The following is a 22780-nucleotide window of genomic DNA, read 5'->3' as shown; positions in this document are numbered from 1 at the left end:
CTAAATAAAAACTAAACATATTAGATATCTACACGACCGTAATAACCTGAAGAATTAATCTAATGGGTTATTTAGCGTGAAACGTGAACCTGATAAAAAAATAAACAAGAAAAACAATGTCGACAATCGCTTTTTCCTATATTCACACCGTAAAAAAAAAAATACTATTTCTCTTGCATAAAACAAGGCCTCATATCGCCACGTCAATGGAAAAATAAAAAAAGTTATGGCTGCTGAAAGCCAGAGGCAAAAACAGAAAAATTTAGCAGGTCATTAAGGGGTTAAAAACTCCTTTGACACCATTTTATTAACGCGTAGCACGGTACATGATATGTCTAGTTTGTATGCAGGCTTTGCCAGTGCTGCCATATCTGAGGATAGTACAAGGTAGAGGGGAAACTTCTGAATGCAGCAATAAATAGTTTGACATAGTTCGCTGTTTTTTAAATTGAGAAACAAGCGTATATTATAAATGCTGGCCGGACTTGCATACACGCTTGTATATAAATAGATGTCTGGGCAGCATGGCGGCTCCGTGGTTAGCAGTTTCTTTGCAGCACTTTGGTTCAAATACAACCAAGTACAACATCTGCATGGAGTTTGTATGTTCTCCTTGTGTTTGTGGGAAGAAGCTGGAATACAATTAGGGAATTTAGATTGAGCCCTATTAGGTGACAGTGCGTGATGACGTCTATACAGAGCTGCAGAATATGGTGGTGGTATATACGTAACAGAGATAAAATAGCAGTCATGCAATGGATGGAGAAGCTGGACTCACAGCATTTATAGTTTAGGCTTGTTTCTCATAATGAAAAGCGGCAAACTATCACTGCCTTCAGAGCGGGCTACTGACTGTCATAAGCAGTAGTCTGCACTCTGCTGAATGGATAATTGATATTTGGCCGGCCACCCAGCTCCATTTTTTGGATAGTTTCTGCTGCCAATGGGTGAATACGATTTTAGGCCATTGCTCCTTTTTAACATATATTCTTAAATGTATCTCTAAACCAGAGTTATGCTTTAAACTTACAAGCCTGGTTGTGACTACCCTAAAATATTACCTGTTTAACCCTTAAATCTAACCTGGATTGGCCACATTGTAATCCATTTTTAAGTGAAAACTAAGCCCAACCTAACATTAAAACGAGTTCTCCACTGTTGCGTGCAATTTTAATGAAGTATGCGATTATAACGCAGATATTTTCTACAGCATAAAAATAAACTGCATATTCCACAATTGTGCTATAGAACATTCCAGCTTTAAAAGTTTTGTCTATTAAAGTATAAGCAGATTCTGAATTTGGATCCTTATTTGTAAAGAATTAGTACAAACAAGTCAGGAAAGCAAAGTCTTCACTTGCTATTACGGTACATTGTGGTACATTCCTGAGGCTCCGCACAATGAGCTGTAGACTAATGCTTAAAACAAAGTTTAAAAATCTCCCTAGAGTTTTGACTTTCTTCACTCTGGTAGGTCCCCAAAGCTTGTGCATGGCATCTATTTAATGCTTTACTCCTACTTGTGGAATGATGGTCGTGGGCACAGCTTTGATAGATTAGACACAAAGTATGGGTTCTGATTTCTCCTTGCTTTTATATTCTCAGGCAGCGTGTGGAAAGTGCAGCATTTTCATGTAGCGGTCTATCTAGTTACACAAAAAGGCTGCCTTCTGGTGCAATGCGAGTGAAATACTGTGGTGTATAGGCTATATTTAGTAAGAAATCCAGCAAAACCGCTTAATCAGGTCATCTCTGCACCCTAGGGCACGCTGGAGTGTGGCCGGTTTTCTGGATGTGCTAGACAACCCATACTTCTCACTTTTGCTGTAAGGACAAGCACGTCGGTGATAAGCGTTGACATTGCTAGGGTACTGACTACTTAATTATAAATACAAGTAACCTATACCACATATATATATATATATATATATATATCAGCTGCTTTGTGGTTGAGTTCTGCCAGAAAGCACAATATCTAAATTGTCACCCTATTATCCACATCTGTTCCAAGTCTGGATGGCGGTTTCGTTAGAGATCACAAGGTGCCCTTTTTGCATTTCAACCAAACATTGGTGGATGTGGCTGCATCGCCCAGCTGAAGTTGGATAACCATAGGTTAGACGTCCTTCACAGGAAGAAGAAAAAAAAAAAAATCTTCTAAAGGCCACTGCAGCGATGGCTTACATGTGCTAAATCTAAAACTGTTAAGAGCATGGCCAAATATTGTATGTCTGTATTATGCTAATGTATCCTCAGAATGTATGAACTACCGTATTTAACTCCAGAGTAAACGTAATTGAAGCGAGACGGTCTTATAAAGTTCTACAACCGGCCCTATGTTAGACGAGTTCAGGGCTCTGTTTCATTGTGTTAACAAAGAGCCTCATGTAAATATGTAAGATGATCTTTTTTCTTGTTGCATATAATTTTTGGTATAAAATAAATGTACAAACACAAATGTCTATTTTTTATGTAATATACTTACAGTTTTTGTATGGGGAGGGGGGGGGCGCGGGCCAAACAATCCTGTCTTAGGGCTAGTTCACACAGAGTATTTTGGTGTGGTTTTTGACTCGGAAACAATCAAACTCCCAAAATCGCCTCCTATTGATTTCAATGGGAGGCAGAAGCGGGTTTTTCTTGCGAGTGTACTTTTTTTTTTTTCTGGTGTTTCAGTCTCTGACCTCCCATTGCCATCAATGGCAGGCAGAGAAAGCGGTCTTTGCGGCAGTTTTTGTCCGCGGTGCTCAATGGCTGCGGCCAAAGCACATGGCAAATGTTCTGCCTGCAAAAAAAAACAAAACTGTGTGAACAGGGCCTTAGGTAGATATGTGGTGCAGCCAGAAAAGCTGCATGCTCTGAAACAATCAGATGTGTTTTCCGCCCCTCTCAAAGCAACACACACCTACTATTTACTCTAGATGTTTTTTCTGGGTACTTTATTGGTTTCTGAACATTTGCAGAAATCCTACAGATCGAGAGGGGGAACTACAGCGTGCTGGAAGATGCAGATGGGCCACTTCCCTGTTGTAAGATAAATTAAGTTTCAGATCACATCTACCGCTGATTTATGCAAACAAAAAAGTTCTAGCCCTAGGTATGCTTAAATTAAGGCCAGATTCACACGAGCGTGTTCAGTCTGGGATATACGGTCCGCAGGTCGGCCACATTTCCCGGACTGAGCACACTGCAGGGAGCCGGGCTCCTAGTATCATCTTTATCTATGACGCTAGGAGTTGCTGCCTCGCTGCGGGAAAACTGTCCTGTACTGAAAACATGTTTTCAGTACAGGACAGTAGTTCCGGAGAGGTAGGGACTCCTAGCGTCATAGATAAAGATACTAGGAGCCTGGCTCCCTGCAGTGTGCTCAGTCCGGGAAATGTGGCCGACCTGCGGACCGTACATCCCGGACTGAACACGCTCGTGTGAATCCAGCCTAACAGACAGTGGATTCTATACTTAAACTGAAATTAGTGTTACATTTCCATAGTTGTTTTGTGGCACTGTCATGTTGCATCATGGCAGGAATATAACATTTAAAGAGGTGGCTTTGCAGCTCATCCCCCACTTACTTTATTGGGGCTAAGTTGTAATACCACAGCCCATAGACAAGTGAGGTGCTGTTTGCAGAAGAAAGTCATGGTCTTCCATTCTCATAAAACTCATTTGACAATGTTTCTTGGACCTTAAGGGCTTGTCCCCGGAATTGGACCGTAAATATGCAGCAGAATAGAGTAGCAGCAAAGTGGGTGAGATATAACAAATCTCATCCATGCGCTGCGTAAAAATTCAGAGCAGAAAATGACCTGCAGTGCGTATTCTTCAGACCGCAGCATGTCAATTCCTGCTGCGGAATGTGGACTGAACTGCGATTTTCAGAGATGTCACCACCTCCCAGCATTGTCAAAAACGCAGGAAATGTGTGCGTTTTTTGGCGCAGCAGAAAGCCTGCTACTTTCAATGAAATTGCTGCAGACATTTTCTGCAGCAATTCTGTTACGTGTGGACGAGCCCTAAGGCCTGTCTTCGGCCAGGTTCACATCAGCATCAGGTTCTGTCCGACTTTCCGTTGGAGGAACTGATGAACAGAAACCACAGCTTCTGTTTGCATTACCATTGATTTCAATGGTAATGCTTCCGTTGCAATTGGTTTCAGGTTTTTTTTGCGGAACCAATAGCAGTCAACTACACTATTGTTTCCGCAAAAAAAAAACAACCTGACGGAATGGAAACCAATTGCAACGGAAGCATTACCATTGAAATCAACGGTAATGCAAACGGAAGCTATGGTTTCCGTTTGGCTCTCCGTTCATCGGTTCCTCTGATGAAAAGGTCGAGCGGAACCCATGAACCGTAGGCAGACGCTGATGTGAACTGGCCGTTCACAGAGAAAAGACAATAGTCTGGTTTTATTTATAAGCCAACCAGCCCAACTAGAATTGACCCAGTGCAGTCATTCCTCTGGTTGCTCTTAGGAATTTCTGAATGGTGTTTGAAAAATGAAACTAATTTAGTAAAGATACTTTTACACGGCCCGATGTGGGTCATGTAAACGAGTGTCTATCAAGAGACCGCTCATTGATTGGCACTTATTTGCTCCTTTCAAAAGGCACTAGTATGGGAACAAGCACTCATTATGCCGATCTCTCGTCCCTATACATTTCTATCATGTCGGCAGCGCATCTCCGTTAACACAGAGAGATGTACCCCTTAATGACCAGGTCTGAAAAAATCTTAATGGGCAGCAAAATTTTTCTGTTTTTGCCTCTGCCTTTCAGAAGCCATAACTTTATTTTTTCATTGACGTGGCTGGATGAGGCCTTGTTTTATGCAAAAGAAATAGTATTTTTTTTTTTTTTACGGTTTGAATATAGGAAAAAGCGATTCTCGCTATTGTTTTTTTTTTTTAACCCTTTCACATTTCACGCTAAATAACCTGTAAAATTTGTCACGTTATTACGGTTGTGTAGATACCGAATACGTGGGTTTTTGGTTTTTATGCAATGTGGGGGCAATAAAATATATTTTTGAGGGAACTTTATTTTTTTTTTATCCCATTAAGGGATAACTTTATTTATTACTTATGTATTAGCATACTCCTGTATGCTAATACATTACACTGTGTCACTATGAGACTGTCTGCTGTTAGGGCAGCACATAGTGTGCCCGAACAGCAGGCAAATGGAACGGACAGCTCTGTGGTCCTTTGTAGGTACCCAGGGCTGACTGCAGAGGGATTCCCCGGTGTTTGATCACATCACTGGAATCCCAGTGATGCGATCAAAGAGGGGAATTACCTTTGATCATACTGCGGCCACGGACCATGGCGATCAAAGAGTTAATGTTTTCCGACCCCAGCCGTGTTCAGGAGGTGCTCTGAGATCAGGAGCTGTTCGTTACAGCTCCTGCTTAGAGGATGAGTGCTCATCGGCCTCATCTACAGCGACGCCAAAAGACGTCAGACTGGGGACCTGCACCGCCTGATGTCAAGACAGTGGGCGGTCGGGAAGGAGTTAAAAGGGTACAATCAGCCGATGATTGAGCGTTTGCTCGTTAATCGGCTAATCGTTGTCCTGCTTACACAGGGCAATTATCGGGAACTAGTGTTCTGTGAAGCCCGGCACTTGCCATGTAAACTAGCGCCGATCAACGAGAGACCTCATTGATCGGCGCTCCTTTCACAAGGAGCTATGTATGGGGATCGTTTATTGACTGGTCATTGCCCTGTTTTACACAGGGCAAAGATCGGGAACGAGTGTTTATCAGGCAAACAAACGTTTATGTAATTAGCTCGTGTAAAAGGGCCTCAACACTCTTCTTTTAGATTACTCTTTATTGAAATTTCACATTGGCCATAAACATGCCAAAGTAAGGCAATATATGACACATATCTCAACACTGCTAAACCATTATATAAATGCAACAGTGAAGCAAACAATCTATCCAAAAGACTTTATGGTATTTTAATTCAGATTCTCTCATTCCTGACATTGTGTAAGGGCTCTAGCTATATTTGTGTGTGTGTCTGTGTATCCAGTCACTGGCTTGACCATCAGGGTATGTCCACACGGCCTATTTTCAGCCGTTTTTCAGGGCCGTAATATAACCGAAAAACTGCTGAAAATACGGGGGCTGAATGCCTCCAAATATCTGCCCATTGATTTTAAATGGTAAAAACGGCGTTCCGTTCCCACATGGCGTCTTTTACACGGCAGTTTTTTAAACCGGCGTGTAAAATAAGACCCCGTAAAAAAGTGTCACTTCTTGAGCCGTTTTTGGAGCAGTTTTTAATTCGGGCAATAGAAAAAACGCTCCAAAAGCAGCCGTAAAAAACGGCTGAAAAACAGAGGCTCTGTATTTTACAGCTGTTTTTGTTAAGCGTGCGAACATAGCCTAGAGCTTTGTTTAAAGAGTTCTTGCAAATATCTAACCATGGACACTATAAAAGATACTTCTGAAAAGGCAAAAGTTTCAATTTGGGAAGCTTTTTAAAGTCAGTGGGCAAATGAAGAAAGAATGTAAATTACGAAAATGTATTTTAATTACCAATGAGAGATGAGCTCATGGTTGTGATTTGTTTAGGTTTGCCATGGAGTGTGTGATTAAGAAATACCAATTTGGCAATAAGAGTAACGGTATGTTCACATGGCAAACTAAAAACGGCTGTAAAATAGTGCTCTTTTCAAGGGAAAACCCTGATTGTCCGACGTTTTTTTAAGCAACTTGCATTTTTTACAGCCGTTTTTGGAGCTGTTTTTCTATTGAGTCAATGAAAAACGGCCCAAGAAGTGACATGCCGTTCTTTTTACGGGGCATCGGAACAGAATGCTGCTTCAGCCATTTACGGCATGAAAAACGGCTGAAAATAGTCCGTGGGAACATACCCTAAAGATCCTTTTACATTGGTCAATATGGGCCATGAAAACAAGCGCCGATCAATGAGACAGTTTGTTTGTACCTTTCACAAGGATAAATTATTGGTTATGTATGGGGACGAGCGATCGTTACTACAATTGCTGGTCCCCATGACTTGTATCATGTCGGCAGCACATCAAACTATTTACGCAGGGAAATGTGCTGCCAACAACTATAACATTTATTGCTGAAAAAAGTTGGGATCTGCTGATGAACGAGCATTTCCTTATTCATCGGCTGATCGTTGCCCTGGGCAATGATCAAAAACTAGTGTTTATTGACTTGTGTAAAAGGGGCTTAAAGGGGTTTTACCATCTTAGGCAATTATGGCATATCCACAGGATATGCTATAAAAGTCCGATAGATGCGAGTTCCACCTCTGGGACCCGCATCTATCTCTAGAACGGGGCCCTCTAAACCCCGTTCTAGCTTACTCTGCTGCCTCCCGGCCACTTCCTGGTTAGGTGGAGTTACGGAAACAGCTGAGCTACGCTGGGTTCCATAACTCCCATAGGAGTGAATGGGAGTTACGGAAACAGCGTAACACCGCGAGCTATGTTTCCATAGCTCGCCGTGTTACATGGTTTCAGTAACTCCCATTTACTTCTTTGGGAGTTATGGAAACAGCGTACCTCAGCGAGCACTCGGTTGTTTCCGTAACTCCCGATCACCTAACCAGGAAGTGGCCGGGAGGGAGCACAGTAAGGTAGAACGGGGTCTAGGGGGCCCCGTTCTAGAGATAGATGCGAGTCCCAGAGGTTGGACCTGCATCTATCGGACTTTTATGGCATACCCTGTGGATATGCCATAATTGTCCAAGATGGGAAAACCCCTTTAAAGGCTATGTACTCCTTTTTAAAAACTTTTTTTTTCTTTCATAAAACAGTATATCAGTGTTTATTGCAACTTTGTAATTCCCTTTTATTAAAAATTTGAACTTTTTCATATATAGCTGCTTTGTATCCTGGATACAAAGAAACTGTATCTTGCGCTGAGGCCTGAATCAGTCAGATCAGCGGGACTAAAGGTATGTTCACACGACAGCGCAAAATACGTCTCAAATTACGGAGCTATTTTCAGGAGAAAACAGCTCCTGAATTTCAGACGTTTTTGCGGCGTCGTCTTGGGCCGTTTTTCATTGACTCCAATGAAAAACCGCTCCAATTATATCCGTAAAAGTGTCCTGCACTTCTTTGACCCGGGCGTAATTTTATGCGCCGTCTTTTGACAGCGACGCATAAAATTACATCTCGTCTGCACAGAACATCGTAAAACCCATTGCAGGCAATAGGCAGATGGTTGCAGACGTATTGGAGCCGTCTTTTCGGGCGTAATTCGAGGCGTAAAGTGCCTCCGTTACGTCTAATAATAGGTTGTGTGCACATACCCTTACTGGTTCAGTGACAGCAGGTCCTGCCTGCGTCTGGCACGCAAAATCCAGCCGTTATCGATCACATCAATGTTACAAACTTAGATGTGATCGATAACACCTCGATCCTGCGTGTCAGAGACATGCAAGTCCCGCTGTCACTGAACCAGTCAGTGCCCTTACTTGACGGATACAGGTTTATTTGCAAGATCAAGTGAAAATAATTTTTAATAAAGTAGTCAAAGTTGCACCAAACACACTGATGCACTGTTTTATAAAAAAATAAAAAGTGTACACAGCCTTTAAGTTTCATGTAGTCTAGTTTTGTTTGCCTTTCTACTATTCATCCAGTCAAAATATCCACATTTCTGGTCAGATTGCTCTCTAATTATGGGCTATGTCCCTTCCCGACATTTGTCGTATGGATACGTCATGGAAAGCTAGTGCTTCCCGCATTTTGCCGTATCCATACGACAAATGGATGACACTGGCTCAGAAGCGGAGTCCGTGTCTTCATCCCCTGGTATCTGCTGCATGTTACAGCTGACACCCTGGGGTAAGGGGGGGGACTGAAGTTAGCTCCAATCCCCGCCATTAACCCCTTAATTGCCACAGTCAAAAGCAATCGCTGCATTTAACAAGTTTGCAGCTAATCGCCACCCCAGCAATGAAATTGCCGGGATGCCGGTGGCTGCAATGGAAAACGCAGGCCTAATACTGGCCATCCGGTCTGCCTAGTACTGTAGCCGTTCAGGCCCCGCCTGGAGGCAGTGCCTAAAAGACTTCCGTAGCCACTGGCAAGAGGGCGCTGGCTCAGAAACTGAGCCGGCGCCATCAGCGGTGGATGTCAGCTGTATGTTACAGCTGACATCCACCTGTAATGGCAGGAACCGGGGCTAGCTCCAATCCCTGCCATTAACCCCTTAGATGCAGCAATTGAAAGCTATTGCCTCATCTTAGGGGTTGGGAGCCCTGCAATGAGATTGCAGGGCTGCCAAACGCTGCTATGGCAACAGGAGGCCTAACAATGGCCTCCTGCTCTGCCATTATGGAAGCAGATTAGGCGAAGCATAAAAAAAGAAAAAAAGTCCCGTAAAAAAGTGCATTTCACTTCTCGAGCCGTTATTGCTCCAATAACGGCTCGAGAAGTGACATGCACTTTTTTACGGGACTTTTTTTACGCGCTGTTTTTACAAACGGACGCGTAAAATACGCCCTATGGGAACGGAACACTGTTTTTCCTATTGAAATCGAGAGGCAGATGTTTGGAGGCGTTCAGCCCGCGTATTTTCAGCCGTTTTTCAGGGCGTTTACGGCTGAAAATAAACAGTGTGGACGTACCCTAATACACATCTATGGATTATTTTGTTGTTTTTTTTTAACCCATTATTATACCACCTTATTATGCCCTGCTGTACTCTGCCCAGCTTGCATATGCCCCACATTTTAAACTGAAATACCAGCAAAACTCCAAACAAAACTATTACCAAGCAAAATCCACGCTCCAAAAGCCAAATGGCACTCCCTACCTTCTGAGCACTACAGCGTGCCCAAACAGCTATTTAATTCCACATATATGGCATCGCCATACACAGGAGAACCCTTTTAACAATTTTTGGGGTGTGTGTCTCCCGTGGCACAATATGGGCACGACATATTTGCCACTGAAATGACATCTAGGGAAAATTGAAAATTTTTACTTTGCACCATCTGCAGCGCAATAATTTATGGGAAAGACCTGGGGGGTGAAAATGTTTCCAAAATGGGGTCACTTCTCAGGGATTTCCTTTATTATTTCACATCAGAACCGCTGCAATTGTGAACCAATACTTTGTAAATTACCAAATTAAGCCTCAACTTTGCATGGTAGTTTTTCACTCCTGAGCCTGGTAGAATGTTCAGGCAAAAGATTAGGGCCACATGTAGGGTGATTCTAAAACCGGGAAACAAAGCATAATAATTAGAGAGTGGTCTTGTTATAGTGGCACAATCTAGGCACCACATATTAGTATATCTATGGAAAAATTCCCATTTTCACTCTGCAACATCGAGTGCACACTAATTTCTGCAAAACACCTGCGGGGTAAACCTGCCCAGTGCACCCCTAGGTGTATACCTTGAGGGTTGTAGTTTCCAAAATGGGGTCACTTCTGGGGGGTTTCCACTGTTTTGGTCACGCAGGGGCTTTGCAAATGTGACATAGCACCCAGAAACCAATCCAGCAAATATGCACGCCAAATGGCACTCCTTCACTTCTGAGCCCTACTGTGTGCCCAAACAGCAGTGTATGACCACATATGGGGTATTTCCGTACTCCAGAGAAGTTGCTTTACAAGTGTTGTGGTTCTTATTTTCCTTTATTTGTTGAGAAAATGAAAGATTCAGAGCTAATGCTACGTCTTATATGAAACACCTGTGGGGTCAGAATGCTCACTACACCCCTAGAAGAATCCCTCATGGGGGGTAGTTTAGTAAATGGAGTCACTTTTGGGTAGTTTCCACTGTACTGGTTCTTTAGGGGCTTTGAAAAAGCAACATGGGGCCCAGAAACCAATCCAGCAAAATCTGTGCTCCAAAAGCCAAATGGCGCTCCTTCTCTTCTGAGCCCTGCTGTTTGCCCAAACAGCAGTGTATGACCGCATATGGGGTATTGCCATACTCGGGAGAAATTGCATTACAAATGTTAGGGGGCTTTTTCTTCTTTAATCATTGTGGACATTGGTTTTGCCTTTTAGCTAAATCTATATCTTATTGGGAAAAAATAAATAATTTTCATTTTCACGTCTAAATTTTAATAAAATCTATGAATAAAATCTATGAAACACCTGTGGGGTCAAAATACTCACTACATCCCTAGATGAATTCCTTGTGGGGTGTAGTTTCCAAAATTGGGTATTTTTTGGGGTGTTTCCTTTGTTTTGGCATCACGAGACCTCTTGAAATCTGACAGAATATATTTTAGGCTTTTTATTAGAATATATTTTAGGCTTTTTATTAGAATAGATTTCAATAAAAAGGCCCCAAAATCCTCTAGGTGCTCATTTGCTTCTGAGGCCTGTGCTTCAGTCTACTAGCACACTAGGGCCACATGTCAGCTATTTCTAAAACCTGGGCAATATGTATTGAGTTGTGTATCTCTGATAAAACCTTCTGTGTTACAGAAAAAAAATTAAATATGAATTTCTGCAACAAAATTTGTAAATTTCACCTCCAATTGCTTTAATTCTTGTGAAACGCCTAAAGGGTTAAGAAACTTTCCAAATGCTGTTTTGAGTACTTTGTGCGGTGCAATTTTTAAAATGGGGTGACTTATGGGGGTTTGTATTGCATACGCCACTCAAAGCCACTTCACAACTGAACTCGTCCTTGTAAAAATAGCCTTTTGAAATTTTCTTGAAAATGTGAGAAATTTCTGCTAAAGTTCTATCTAAGCCTTGTAATGTCCTAGAAAAATAAAAGGATGTTCAAAAAAAAAGATGCCAATCTAAAGTAGACATATGGGAAATGTTAATTAGCAGCTATTTTGTGCGGTATAACTGCCTGTCTTACAAGCAGATAGTTAAATTTAGAAAAGTGCAAATTTTTGCAATATTTTGCTAAATTTTGGTGTATTTCAAAATTAAATACTGAATGTATCGACCAAATTTTACCACTAACAAAGTCCAATGTGTCCATGGGTCAGTAATTGTTTTTTTATTACATCTTGTTATTTAATATTGTATTTTTGAGTAACTCCTTCTGGTCCCGTATGTTGGTGGAGAAATAATGGTTTCAAACAGCCAGGTTTGTGTGTACAGGACATACAGACCAGTACTCTTTGGGACTACCTTTTGTGACTATTTAGTTATTTTCAATTGTTGCATACTATCTCCTACCCAACTCTTTGGGTTATATTTTATCCATGTCTTGTGTATTTGTCTTTTTATTGTGGGCATTTCAGCTGCATCTATTTGTAATAAAGATTTTTTGTATTTTGATTAAAATGCAATTTTGGCAATTTGTTGATACCCTCCTTTTGGTATATACAGCTTTAATTTTAAAAGGGGTTGTCCTCATGAAACTAATCCTTTAAGGGAGAAAGACCCTAGGCATATCCCTTCCAGCACCAGCTACTGGTGTAGTTATTTTGGTGTCTGGGTGCCTTTTTAATGTGTTGTTTATAAGGGCATACTTAAAATTCATGTTCCTTCCAACCAAGTATTGGACTGGCTATCAGCAGGAAGTAGAAAGAAGACAATTGGATAGCTCTGCATATATTTCATTTATCATGCTAACTGCAGAGTAATGTGCCACCACATAGAGCCTTTATAGTATAGTTGTACTAATGGGTGACTGCCAGGCCCCTCAGGAGTAAAGCACAAGTTACTAATGCTACACTATTGATTCAATCCCCAAAAAATAGCAAAACCGTAACATTTAGACTACAATGTAGGTTTTATTTTTTTATAAGACCCTTAGCCCACAAATATTTTAGCAATAGTCAATGTCTGGTTTACACAGTGCAGTCGTCTCTCTCTTACAGTATAGCTCTTGAGTGGCAGAATTCTTCCACATAGAATCCGATGCGCTGTTTTAATTGGGAAAGAAAATGCAGTCAAACTATGTTCTGTATACGTTATTCACAGGATGGTAAAATGTTCCAATTGAACACCAATTATGAATTAATGTCATAAAGTTAATGCAGTACATGCAAACCCTCATTATCTTACCTTATTCTTGTGTCATATATGCATCTGGAATATACACAGACCTGTGAAAATAAACTATACTACAGGGACACTATATTATAGACTATAATACTTCAGGAAAGGAATCCAGCACTGCAAGCATCCAAATAATCCAAAATGTATTTGTTTATTATAAATGTATTCATTTACATATTAAAATAGCATACAAAATAACCGCTTTTGTGTTTTGGGCTTCGCGAGTACTTACGCATGTGAGTAAGGACTTCTAAAGCCAGAAACGCGTTAGCAGTTATTTTGTATGCTATTTTAATATGTAAACTAATACATTTATAATAAACAAATGCATTTTGGATTATCTGGATACTTGCAGTGCTGGATTCTTTTCCTGAGGTATTGACGTTTATGTCCCAGCATTTCCAAGTTCCACGAGCACACCAGATTACCGATCACTGGAAAAATGGATCCTACTGGACCTGGTTTTGGGCATTTGCCATGCCATATGTGGATTTATATTATAGATTCTAATACAATACAAGAAAGAATATATGGCATAGGAGGAGACACATTCAGCCCTTACATAGAAGGGTAACCATATCCATTTACATTTTTTGGAATGCGGTGTGAATATATAATTGCTCCATTAGGCCGGATTCACACGAGCGTGTTTAGTCCGTGATGTACGGTCCGCAGGTCGAACGCATTTCCCAGACTGACCACACTGCAGGGAGCCGGGCTCCTAGCATCATCGTTATCTATGACGCTAGAAGTCGCTGCCTCGCTGCGGGAAAACGGTTACGTATTGAAAACATGTTTTCAGTACGGGACAGTAGTTCCGCGGAGAGGCAGGGACTCCTAGCGTCATAGATAACGATGATGCTAAGAGCCCGGCTCCCTGCAGTGTGGTCAGTCCGGGAAATGCGGCCGACCTGCGGACCGTACATCACGGACTGAACTCGCTTTTGTGAATCTGGCCTTAGAATGAGAAATCCTGTTCTCAATACTATTTTTTTGTTATAGACAGTGTCAAACTTTTTTTTTTTTCCCCCTCTCTCACTTTACTGGTATTGTGATACTGTTTTTCAAGGGTCACCAGCAGATTTAAAAAAATTTTTTAAAGATATGAATGGGAAAATACACGATGTACTCCAAATCAGTAAAATAAGTATTTAAAACTAAAAAAACAAACAAAACCACAACTGCTTTAGCTTCGTGGGTCCCGTCAGACCTTTCCGTGAGGGAAACCCATGAATGGAAACCAAACAGAAACCATAGATTTCCGTTTGCATTACCATTTATTTCAATGGTAACGCTTGCAAATGGATTCCGTTTGTCTCTGTTCCGTAAGGTTTCCATTTTTTGGAGGAAACCAAAGCGCAGTCCACTACACTATGGATTCCATCAAAAAAATGGAAACCTTACGGAACGGAGACAAACGGAAAACATTTGCAACGGAAGCATTACCATTGAAATCAGTGGTAATGCAAACGGAAGCTAGGGTTTCCATTTGCCTTTCCGTTGATGGGTTCCTCCGAAGGAAAGGTCTGATGGAACCCTAACGTTGATGTGAACACACCCTAGAACTAGTAATGTAGGTCCAAAGGGACTGCGAGATTTTGTTATTTTTGCTTCTATGCTTGTAGCACATGGTTATATACAGCAGAGAACAAAGATTTGGACAGTGTGTACATTCTCATACGATTTATTCTCAGAACACCATTTCTGGATGAAAAGAGACCCCCTCGGACAATCTCTCCACTAAGTATAATATAAGCTAAATCCCATAGCAATACGATGACCCCTTATTTTAGACCTGGAGAGGGAAAGTTTGCATAACATGCATATTCCTTATACTTTTGTCAGATGTTCTGTTATAGTGAAAACTATTGTGATATGGAATGGTTACCTCTTGTTGCTGTGAAAATGAGTTAAAATACGAAGAAATTGTGGAGCAGCTATCTAGTAAACATCTTTTGGGTAAGGAAAGAAGAATACAGTCACAGAAGTCTACACATCGGGGCAGAATTGCTAATACAGTCAAAGTTTTAGACAGTAAAGTTTGAAACTTTGATAAATCAGTGTATTTTCTGACTGCCTTGTCTAATTGTAGCTGTATGATAAATGTGGCGCATTATGATTGACGTGCTAGATGCTTCTCTTAATTACACCACCTATTAGTTGGCTCAAACAAAATTTTGATGTACGATGTTGAATTTTAAGTCACGCCCCTTTCCATTAGACCACTCCCTTTACCTGGTAAGCAATGCCCCCTTGTTGAGCAAGCCACAAACAGTGTCTAATACAGTTAAAAATAATCTGGCACCTGAAAATCCCCTAAACTACAGTAATGAGTTAAATAGCTTAAAATACGCTAATTCCGAATCTGTAATGGTTATCTTTCTACTCACTTGCATTCCTCCGCTGTAAGCCCACAAATGGGTGACGCGCTGCATGCTGGTCCATAGAGAGGACTCCTAAACTTGGCGATATAATGGATATGACTCCTCATCAGCATGAAAGACATGGCCTGTTTGTGGGCTTATAAAGAGGGAATACAAGTGAGTAGAAAGAAAATCGCTTAACCCCTTAATGACCGGGCCTGAAAACACCTTAATGACCAGCTAAATATTTCTGTTTTTGCCTCTCTGCCTTTCAGCAGCCATAACTTTTTTCTTTTTTCATTGATGTGGCTGTATGAGGCCTTGTTTTATGCGAGAGAAATAGTATTTTTTTTCCCCACAGTTTGGGGGGTAAAAAAAAATAAAAATGTTTACGGTGTGAATATAGGAAAAAGCGATTCTCGACATTGTTTTTCTTGTTTATTTTTTTATCCCGTTCACGTTTCACGCTAAATAGCCCATTAGATTAATTCTTCAGGTTATTACGGTCGTGTAGATACCTAATATGTGTAGGTTTTTTGTTTTTATTTAGTGTAGGGGCAATAAAACATATATTTTATGCAAAATAAAGACTCTTTTTGGGACTTTTTTTATTTATTTATTTTTTTTGTTACTTTTTTTTTTTTTAATGCCATCAAGGGATAACTTTATTTGTAACTTTATTTTTTACTTGTAATGTATTAGCATACTCCTGTACGTTAATACATTACACTGTGTCACAATAACACAGGCTGCTGATCGGGCAGCACATAGTGTGCCCGAACAGCAGGCACACGGAACAGACAGCCCTGGGGTCCTTTGTAGGTCCCCAGGGCTGACTGCAGAGGGATTCCCTGGTGTTAGATTGCATCAACGGCTGGGGTCCGAATGTTTTCCGACCCCAGCTGTGTTCAGGAGGCTGCTCTAAGATCAGGAGCTGTTAGTTACAGCTCCTGCTTAGAGGATCAGCGCTCTCAGCCTCTCCTGCAGCAACGCCAAAAGACGTCTCTGTAGACTAAGCACCAGCACCGCCTGACGTCAAAAGACAGTGGGAGGTCGGGAAGGTGTTAAAAGACTGAATCTGTAAATTTTAACAGATTATTGTGGGGGCTGTGTTCACACAGAGTTTTTTGCAGGAGGAAAATTCCTCCTGCAAAAACTGCTCCAGTAGGTTTTTGCACAGTGGTTTGACAAAAACTCGTCAAAACACTGGTCGAGGTTTTTTTTCCCTCTTTCTGACTGATTGAAATGGGGTTTTGGAGGCGGAAACCGCCTCAAGATGGGTCATGACGCTTCTTTTTACCACGACGCGTTTTTTTTACTCGCGGTAAAAAAACTCGTCCAACTCCCATTGAAATCAATGGGAGGCATTTTCGGGCGGTCTTTGAGGAGTTTTTTGGCGCGGTTTCCGCGTCAAAAATCTCTGTGTGAACACAGCCTTAGGGGGATTTTCAGAGGACCAGCCTATTTTAGACATTACATTTTTCTATCGTCTCATTTGAAGAGCTATAACTTTTTTTTATTTTTGCGTCGACACAAGGTCTTGTTTTTTGCGGGACAAGTTGTAATTTTTAATAGCACAATTTTTGGGTACATAAAATGTATTGATTAACTTTTATTATTTTTTTTTGGGGGGGGGGGGGGGGGGATAGAAAAAAAACCTGCAATTTCGTATGGTATAAATAACACAATAACTTAATTCAGCGGGTTGTTGCGATTGCAGCGATACCAAATTTGTATAGATTTTGTATGTTTTACTACTTTTACACAGTGAAAACACTTTTTTTTCAAAATTATTTGTTTGTGTCGCCATATCTGAAGAGCCATAACGTTTTTATTTTCTCGCCGATGCAGTTGTATGAAGGTTTTTTGCGGGACGACCTATAGTTTTTAATTGGTACCATTCTGGAGTAAACGCGACTTATTAATCACTTTTTATTAAAAAAAATTTTACGGCAGGATTCAAAGAAAACAAAAATTTTTGCATTGTTTTTTACGACGTTCACCGTGCAGGTTAAATGATATAATAAATTTATAGTTGTGGTCGTTACGGACGCGGCCATACCAAATATGTGTAACTCAACTTTATTTTCTAATAATAAAGAAGTTTGTAAAGGGAAAAAGTGTTTTTTTCATTTTTTATTAAACTTTTTTTTACTAGCCCCATTAGGGGACTTCACTATGCGATTATCCGATCGCATTTATAATACACTGCAATACTTCTGTATTGCAGTGTATTATGCCTGTCCGTGTAAAACGGACAGGCATCTGCTAGGTCATTGAAAAATAGTAGAAAGGAAACCTCCAGCTCACCTTGTTTGAGGGTTTGCTCAGATGAACCCGCACGGATCCTCGTGTCGACACACGATGAGTGAACAGCAGGAAGAAAGAAAAATTGGATCCGGCGTGAATGTATGTAAAATGGAAGCTCGTTCCAAGTTTAATTGTATAAAGTCTAAAACAGGACCTGGTTAAAAGGTAGTATCCTGAAGTGTAAGGAGAGATATCGTAGGTGAAGTAAGCCTACGCGTTTCAGACGCTTCTCGCGTCCTTAATCATGGCTAATGTTCAGAGGCATGACCTAACAGGCATTTACTACAGGCAGACCTGGGGGCCTTTATTAGGCCCCCTGCTGCCATCGGAGACAGACACTCGGCTGGTGGGATGAGAGGGAACTCCCTCCCTCTCTCCAAAACCACTCAAATGCGGCGCTCGCTACTGAGCGCTGCATCTGAAGGGTTAAACGGGCGAGATCGATACTAATATCGATCTCACACATTCGAGCAGGAATGCCCCCAGCCCTCAGCTACCTCTGGTAGCTGAGAGCAGGGAGATCTAACGGCTCCCTGCTCCGATTACTAATTCCGATGCAGCGCCGTAAAAGGCTATTGCATCGGAATAAAGTCCGTTAGTGGCCGCCATAAAAACACTATGAGGCGGTCACTAACGGGTTAACTGTTTGCAGCCTGCTCAATAAGAGGGTGTGTCTTACTAGGAAGGGGGTATGGTCTGATGGAAAAAGGGGCGTGACTTAAAATACAACACTGTACTCCAGCCAAAATGTTGGCGTACCTTACATAAATGTGGCGCATAGCATGTACACCAAAGTTCCGGCTCAATTTAAGCCAGAATTTGGGCGTATTTTTTATAGTAAATCTACCCCAATAAATTGATAGGAAGTTCCAGGGTCAAGAAGTACTATAGATATGTCACTGGACTGATTAAAGTTGTGTGATGACAATGGAACAAAATAGGTGGGTTCCTGTGAAAAATATATGTGTTGGCAAGAAGAAATGCAAGGCTTAAATTGGTTGCTGAAGTCCACATTGACTGGAGAATGAAGAAATGGGCTAAGGTGCTTTTGTTGCAAAAGTCCAAGTTATTGATATTTCCCAGCCTTAGCAGAAGATGCATTTGATATCCTAACACTCAAAGATATAGACTTTCTGAATATCAATGATGGGAAAACTTTCAGGATTGTTTGCACTTCATACTCAGAACTTTCCATCAGAGCCGTTTCTAGGGAATGTAGTTAACAGGGCGTACATGCAAAAAGTTTGTACTCCGGCATTGGCATCCCTTTGCCAGTCTATAGCAACAGCCCTGCTTTCCATAAAGATCAATAAGGGTTTTGATTTAGTCCGAAGTGGGGCTGGGCAATTAATCGAAAAATAACCGCAATTCAAATCGACATCTTGTGCATTTCGGTTTCTTAGATTTTTTTTCCCCCGCTTCAACTGTATCTGCATTCTCCGTTATAGGGGAATTATGCTGTGTGGAGGGCAGCTATGGGGGCATTATGCTGTGTGGAGGGCAGCTATGGGGGCATTATGCTGTGTGGAGGGCAGCTATGGGGGCATTATGCTGTGTGGAGGGCAGCTATGGGGGCATTATGCTGTGTGGAGGGCAGCTATTGGGGCATTATGCTGTGTGGAGGGCAGCTATGGGGGCATTATGCTGTGTGGAGGGCAGCTATGGGGGCATTATGCTGTGTGGAGGGCAGCTATGGGGGCATTATGCTGTGTGGAGGGCAGCTATGGGGGCATTATGCTGTGTGGAGGCATGGGATAAATATTAATTAAATGGCGTAGCATGCAAATAGGGGGCGTGGTCTAAATAATCGTTAATTAATTGTAATCGGGGTTACATGTTCAATTAATTTTGATTTAGGTCATAATTGCCCAGCCCTAGTCCGAAGTACTGGATCAATCAGAAGTAATTACAGATTCTAATCACTAGCAAGATGATTGTCAATCCTGCTTTGGATTTTACAGTTGGCCACAGACATGGGTTAAATGCATTCTTAAGATTTAGGGCTCATGCACACAAACATATTATGGCTCGATATAACAGAGCTATAATATGGCAGAAGGTCACACATAAAAGTCTATGGGCCCATACTGTACTTCTGTTTAGCTCCAGTTTAAAACAGAGGCATAGAGTTTTTTTTCTGCCAGAAAAGAAAACTCGAGGCTCCATCGGTTATGGAGGTATTTAGTTACTTCTTCCCTTGGTCAAAGGTGACGGTTTTGTGCTCCCTACAACGGATTACGCATCTTTGACTTGTGGTCTTTCCTACTAGTGTTTTTTCAAACAAGTCTGTGAAACTTACAATATGGAATCTTTCCTGTGACCGATTGCCAAAGCCACTTGTTGATTTTGCATAAAACTCCAATGTCCACATGTAACTACCAAACTACCAATTCTTTGCTAAGGCGCATTGTGTTTGCCAGCTCTTTGTTTTGTTGATTTTTAAAGGGGTTGTCCAGATTTAGAAAAAGATGGCTGCTTCCTTCCAAAAACAACAGTGGACAGGCATAGTGCTGTGTGTGCTATTGCAGTTCAGCCCCATTCACTTCAATCAAGCTGAGCTGCAATACCAGACACAACCAATGCACAGGTGTGGCGCGGTTTCTGGAAGAAAACAGAAATGTTTTTCTAATCCTGGACAACCCCTTTAATAAGCCTTTTCCTCTTCACAAACTAGAGAATTTTACCACTTATTTGAACACCAACTATTTGGTCTCTAGATTTCTGTAAGCTGCCTCAATTTTTTTTTTTTAAGTGCTTTGTTTATATAATTTATGACTAACTGGCATTCAATAGCTGCCTCTCTCATGGTGTTTTAGCGTCATTTTTCATAACTGGTTTTTGATTAGTTAAAATTTCATTATTAAAACCTCCTTTAAAGGCAAACTTATTTCAATAAATAATCACAAATGAACTGTAATGACGGGGAAGGGTGACAGACAGGTGAGCCCTAATCTACCCGCCACTCAGTCCCTGCCTACTTGCAACGGCCCTTCCTAGGTGACGGCGTACAACTGGGCGACGGTCCCTACGCTCAATAAGTGCACGACAGACAAACAGACAAGGGTACACAGAAGCTAAGGGAAATGGGGCAGTTGCCCACGGCAACACCGTGAGCAACAAGAGTAGTGAACGAGCAGAGTCAAACCAGGAGTGTACGAGGTACCAAACGCAGAGCAGGAGAGTAGTCAGTAAAGCCAGGGTCAATATGAAGCAGTGACAAATAGTTCAAGCCGCAGCAGCAGAGCCAGGAAACAGGCAAAATCACAGGCAAAGGAGCAGGAAAAGGTATAAATAGACAGAGGGCGCGAGCTAGCTCCGTCTGGCCAGGCTGTGATAGGCTCTCCCACTCCTCAGCCTGATTGGTAGAAGGAGGGGTCACTCGATCAGACTTAGGAGCAGGTGCAGACTGACTAACAACGGGCGTCGACACAGAAGCTGTGTCTGGCAGATCCTTTACATGAACATAGAATTTGACTACATTCACACACAGGACGACCATCTTCTGAAAGTTCTTGATGAATGTCCATAACATGGATGAGGTAAATGTATATCTTGCCAGTCAGCCTTGGCATCGAAAATTATTTTTTTGAGGATTTAAAAATAGAATCCTTCCAAATAAAGCAATTTCTATTCAAACAATCTTAAGAGTCTCTGACAATGGACAGAGTCATTCTTTGCTTATCAGCTATTTGCAAAGTATGTGGACTTTGCCAGTGGCTGGAAACAATGAGAAGAAGGAATTCAGAAGTGGAAATTTTGAGCGAGCAGTAATGTGGGGGAAGGTACTGGCATCATGTCTGAAGCCCGGTTTTCCCGGGAAATAAAATTACTTACACTTGCTAAAACAAAAAAAATTTAACAAGTCACCGTACCCAGAATAAACGTCTTGGCAACCACCTAAAACGGTGACTCTCCATATAAATGACTATTATATTATCTGACACCAGGGTGTTTTATCTCGCTGACAATCTACAAGGCCTTTCTAAAACTGCAATTTCTTATATATTATAAAGTTTAAAGCAGGGCTGTGAGGAGCATCTAAAGACTTTGCTTAGAAGTTGAAGGCTGAATAAATATTTTTATACATAATCACCATGGAAGTGCTTTTCTAGGTTTCTAGTAGGGCTTTTCTTTTTTTCTGCGTTGAGCAGAAATGTATGCCATTGTGGATGATGCTTAGGATAGACCAGGTCTAAAGAATTAAACTGTAATTTCGGAGGACTTTTCACCATTAAAGTTACTCCTGGATTTAAAAAAAAAAAAAATCCAAATACAATGGTATAATACACGTCTATATAAAGTAGGGTTTGAAAACCCAAATTCCTAATAATTGTTACAATATCTCTACGGAGTATGCAATCTCAATGTGTATTGCAAACTATATATATATATATATATATATATATATATATATATACATACACACACACATATATACACATACATAATGTATCAGTAATCATCTCTGCAGCTTAATTAAATGTAAGATTAAGATTTAAAGTTAATTTTCATTCAGGAAAGACAACGATATTTGATTTTTATTATTAAATAGTTCCCATTCAAGCATATCAAAATACATCATTAGAGCAATTCCACAATTAAGAAGAAGGCAAACATTTCAGTTGAAAATTCATAGCAAGCAAAATACTACCACTCAAACAGATACAGGGACTGGGTTAGGGTCTACCCAGTATATTACAGTACATATATTGTGCAATATGGCATGGTGTACATTCAAGGCACATGTATCATATTTTCTATAAGCGCTATGAGGTATTACAGCATAATTTTTGTAAAAACATTTTTACTGTGTTCTGAAACATAGGGAGAGATTTGAAAATCTACAGATGTTTCATACGCCAGTGTAAAACCAGAATAGAATGGAGTAAGATGCGCACGCCTCTTTATAAATTTGATGAATCTTTGCCTGTCCATGCACATCTATGCCTGCGATGAGCAGGCGTAGGTCTGCGCTATAATTCACATAGATTTCTGATGGAAAACATAGTAAATGCATCGGTTTACAAGAGGACACACCCTCCTGATAAACCACACCCACTTTTAAAAAGTGTCGAGACAAAAAGTTACAAAATCAATGGCCAAATATGGCGTGCGTCATA

The 22780-nt window shown here is 41.0% G+C and overlaps 1 protein-coding gene across 1 annotated transcript in view; it reads right to left on the bottom strand.

Annotated features, from left to right (window-relative positions):
- Window positions 1–12699: 12699 nt before the first annotated feature.
- Window positions 12700–22780, bottom strand: part of GUSB (glucuronidase beta) — a 39755-nt gene continuing 29674 nt past the window's right edge. Inside the window, exon 13 of the mRNA XM_075852917.1 lies at window positions 12700–12851. Within this exon, the coding sequence (XP_075709032.1) occupies window positions 12755–12851 (97 nt within the window). The 3' untranslated portion in view covers window positions 12700–12754. The remainder of the gene's footprint in view (window positions 12852–22780) is intronic.

This window comes from Rhinoderma darwinii, chromosome 2, assembly GCF_050947455.1.
Source record: "Rhinoderma darwinii isolate aRhiDar2 chromosome 2, aRhiDar2.hap1, whole genome shotgun sequence".
Classification (NCBI taxonomy): Eukaryota; Metazoa; Chordata; class Amphibia; order Anura; family Rhinodermatidae; genus Rhinoderma; species Rhinoderma darwinii.
This window is presented reverse-complemented; position numbering and strand designations above follow the sequence as displayed.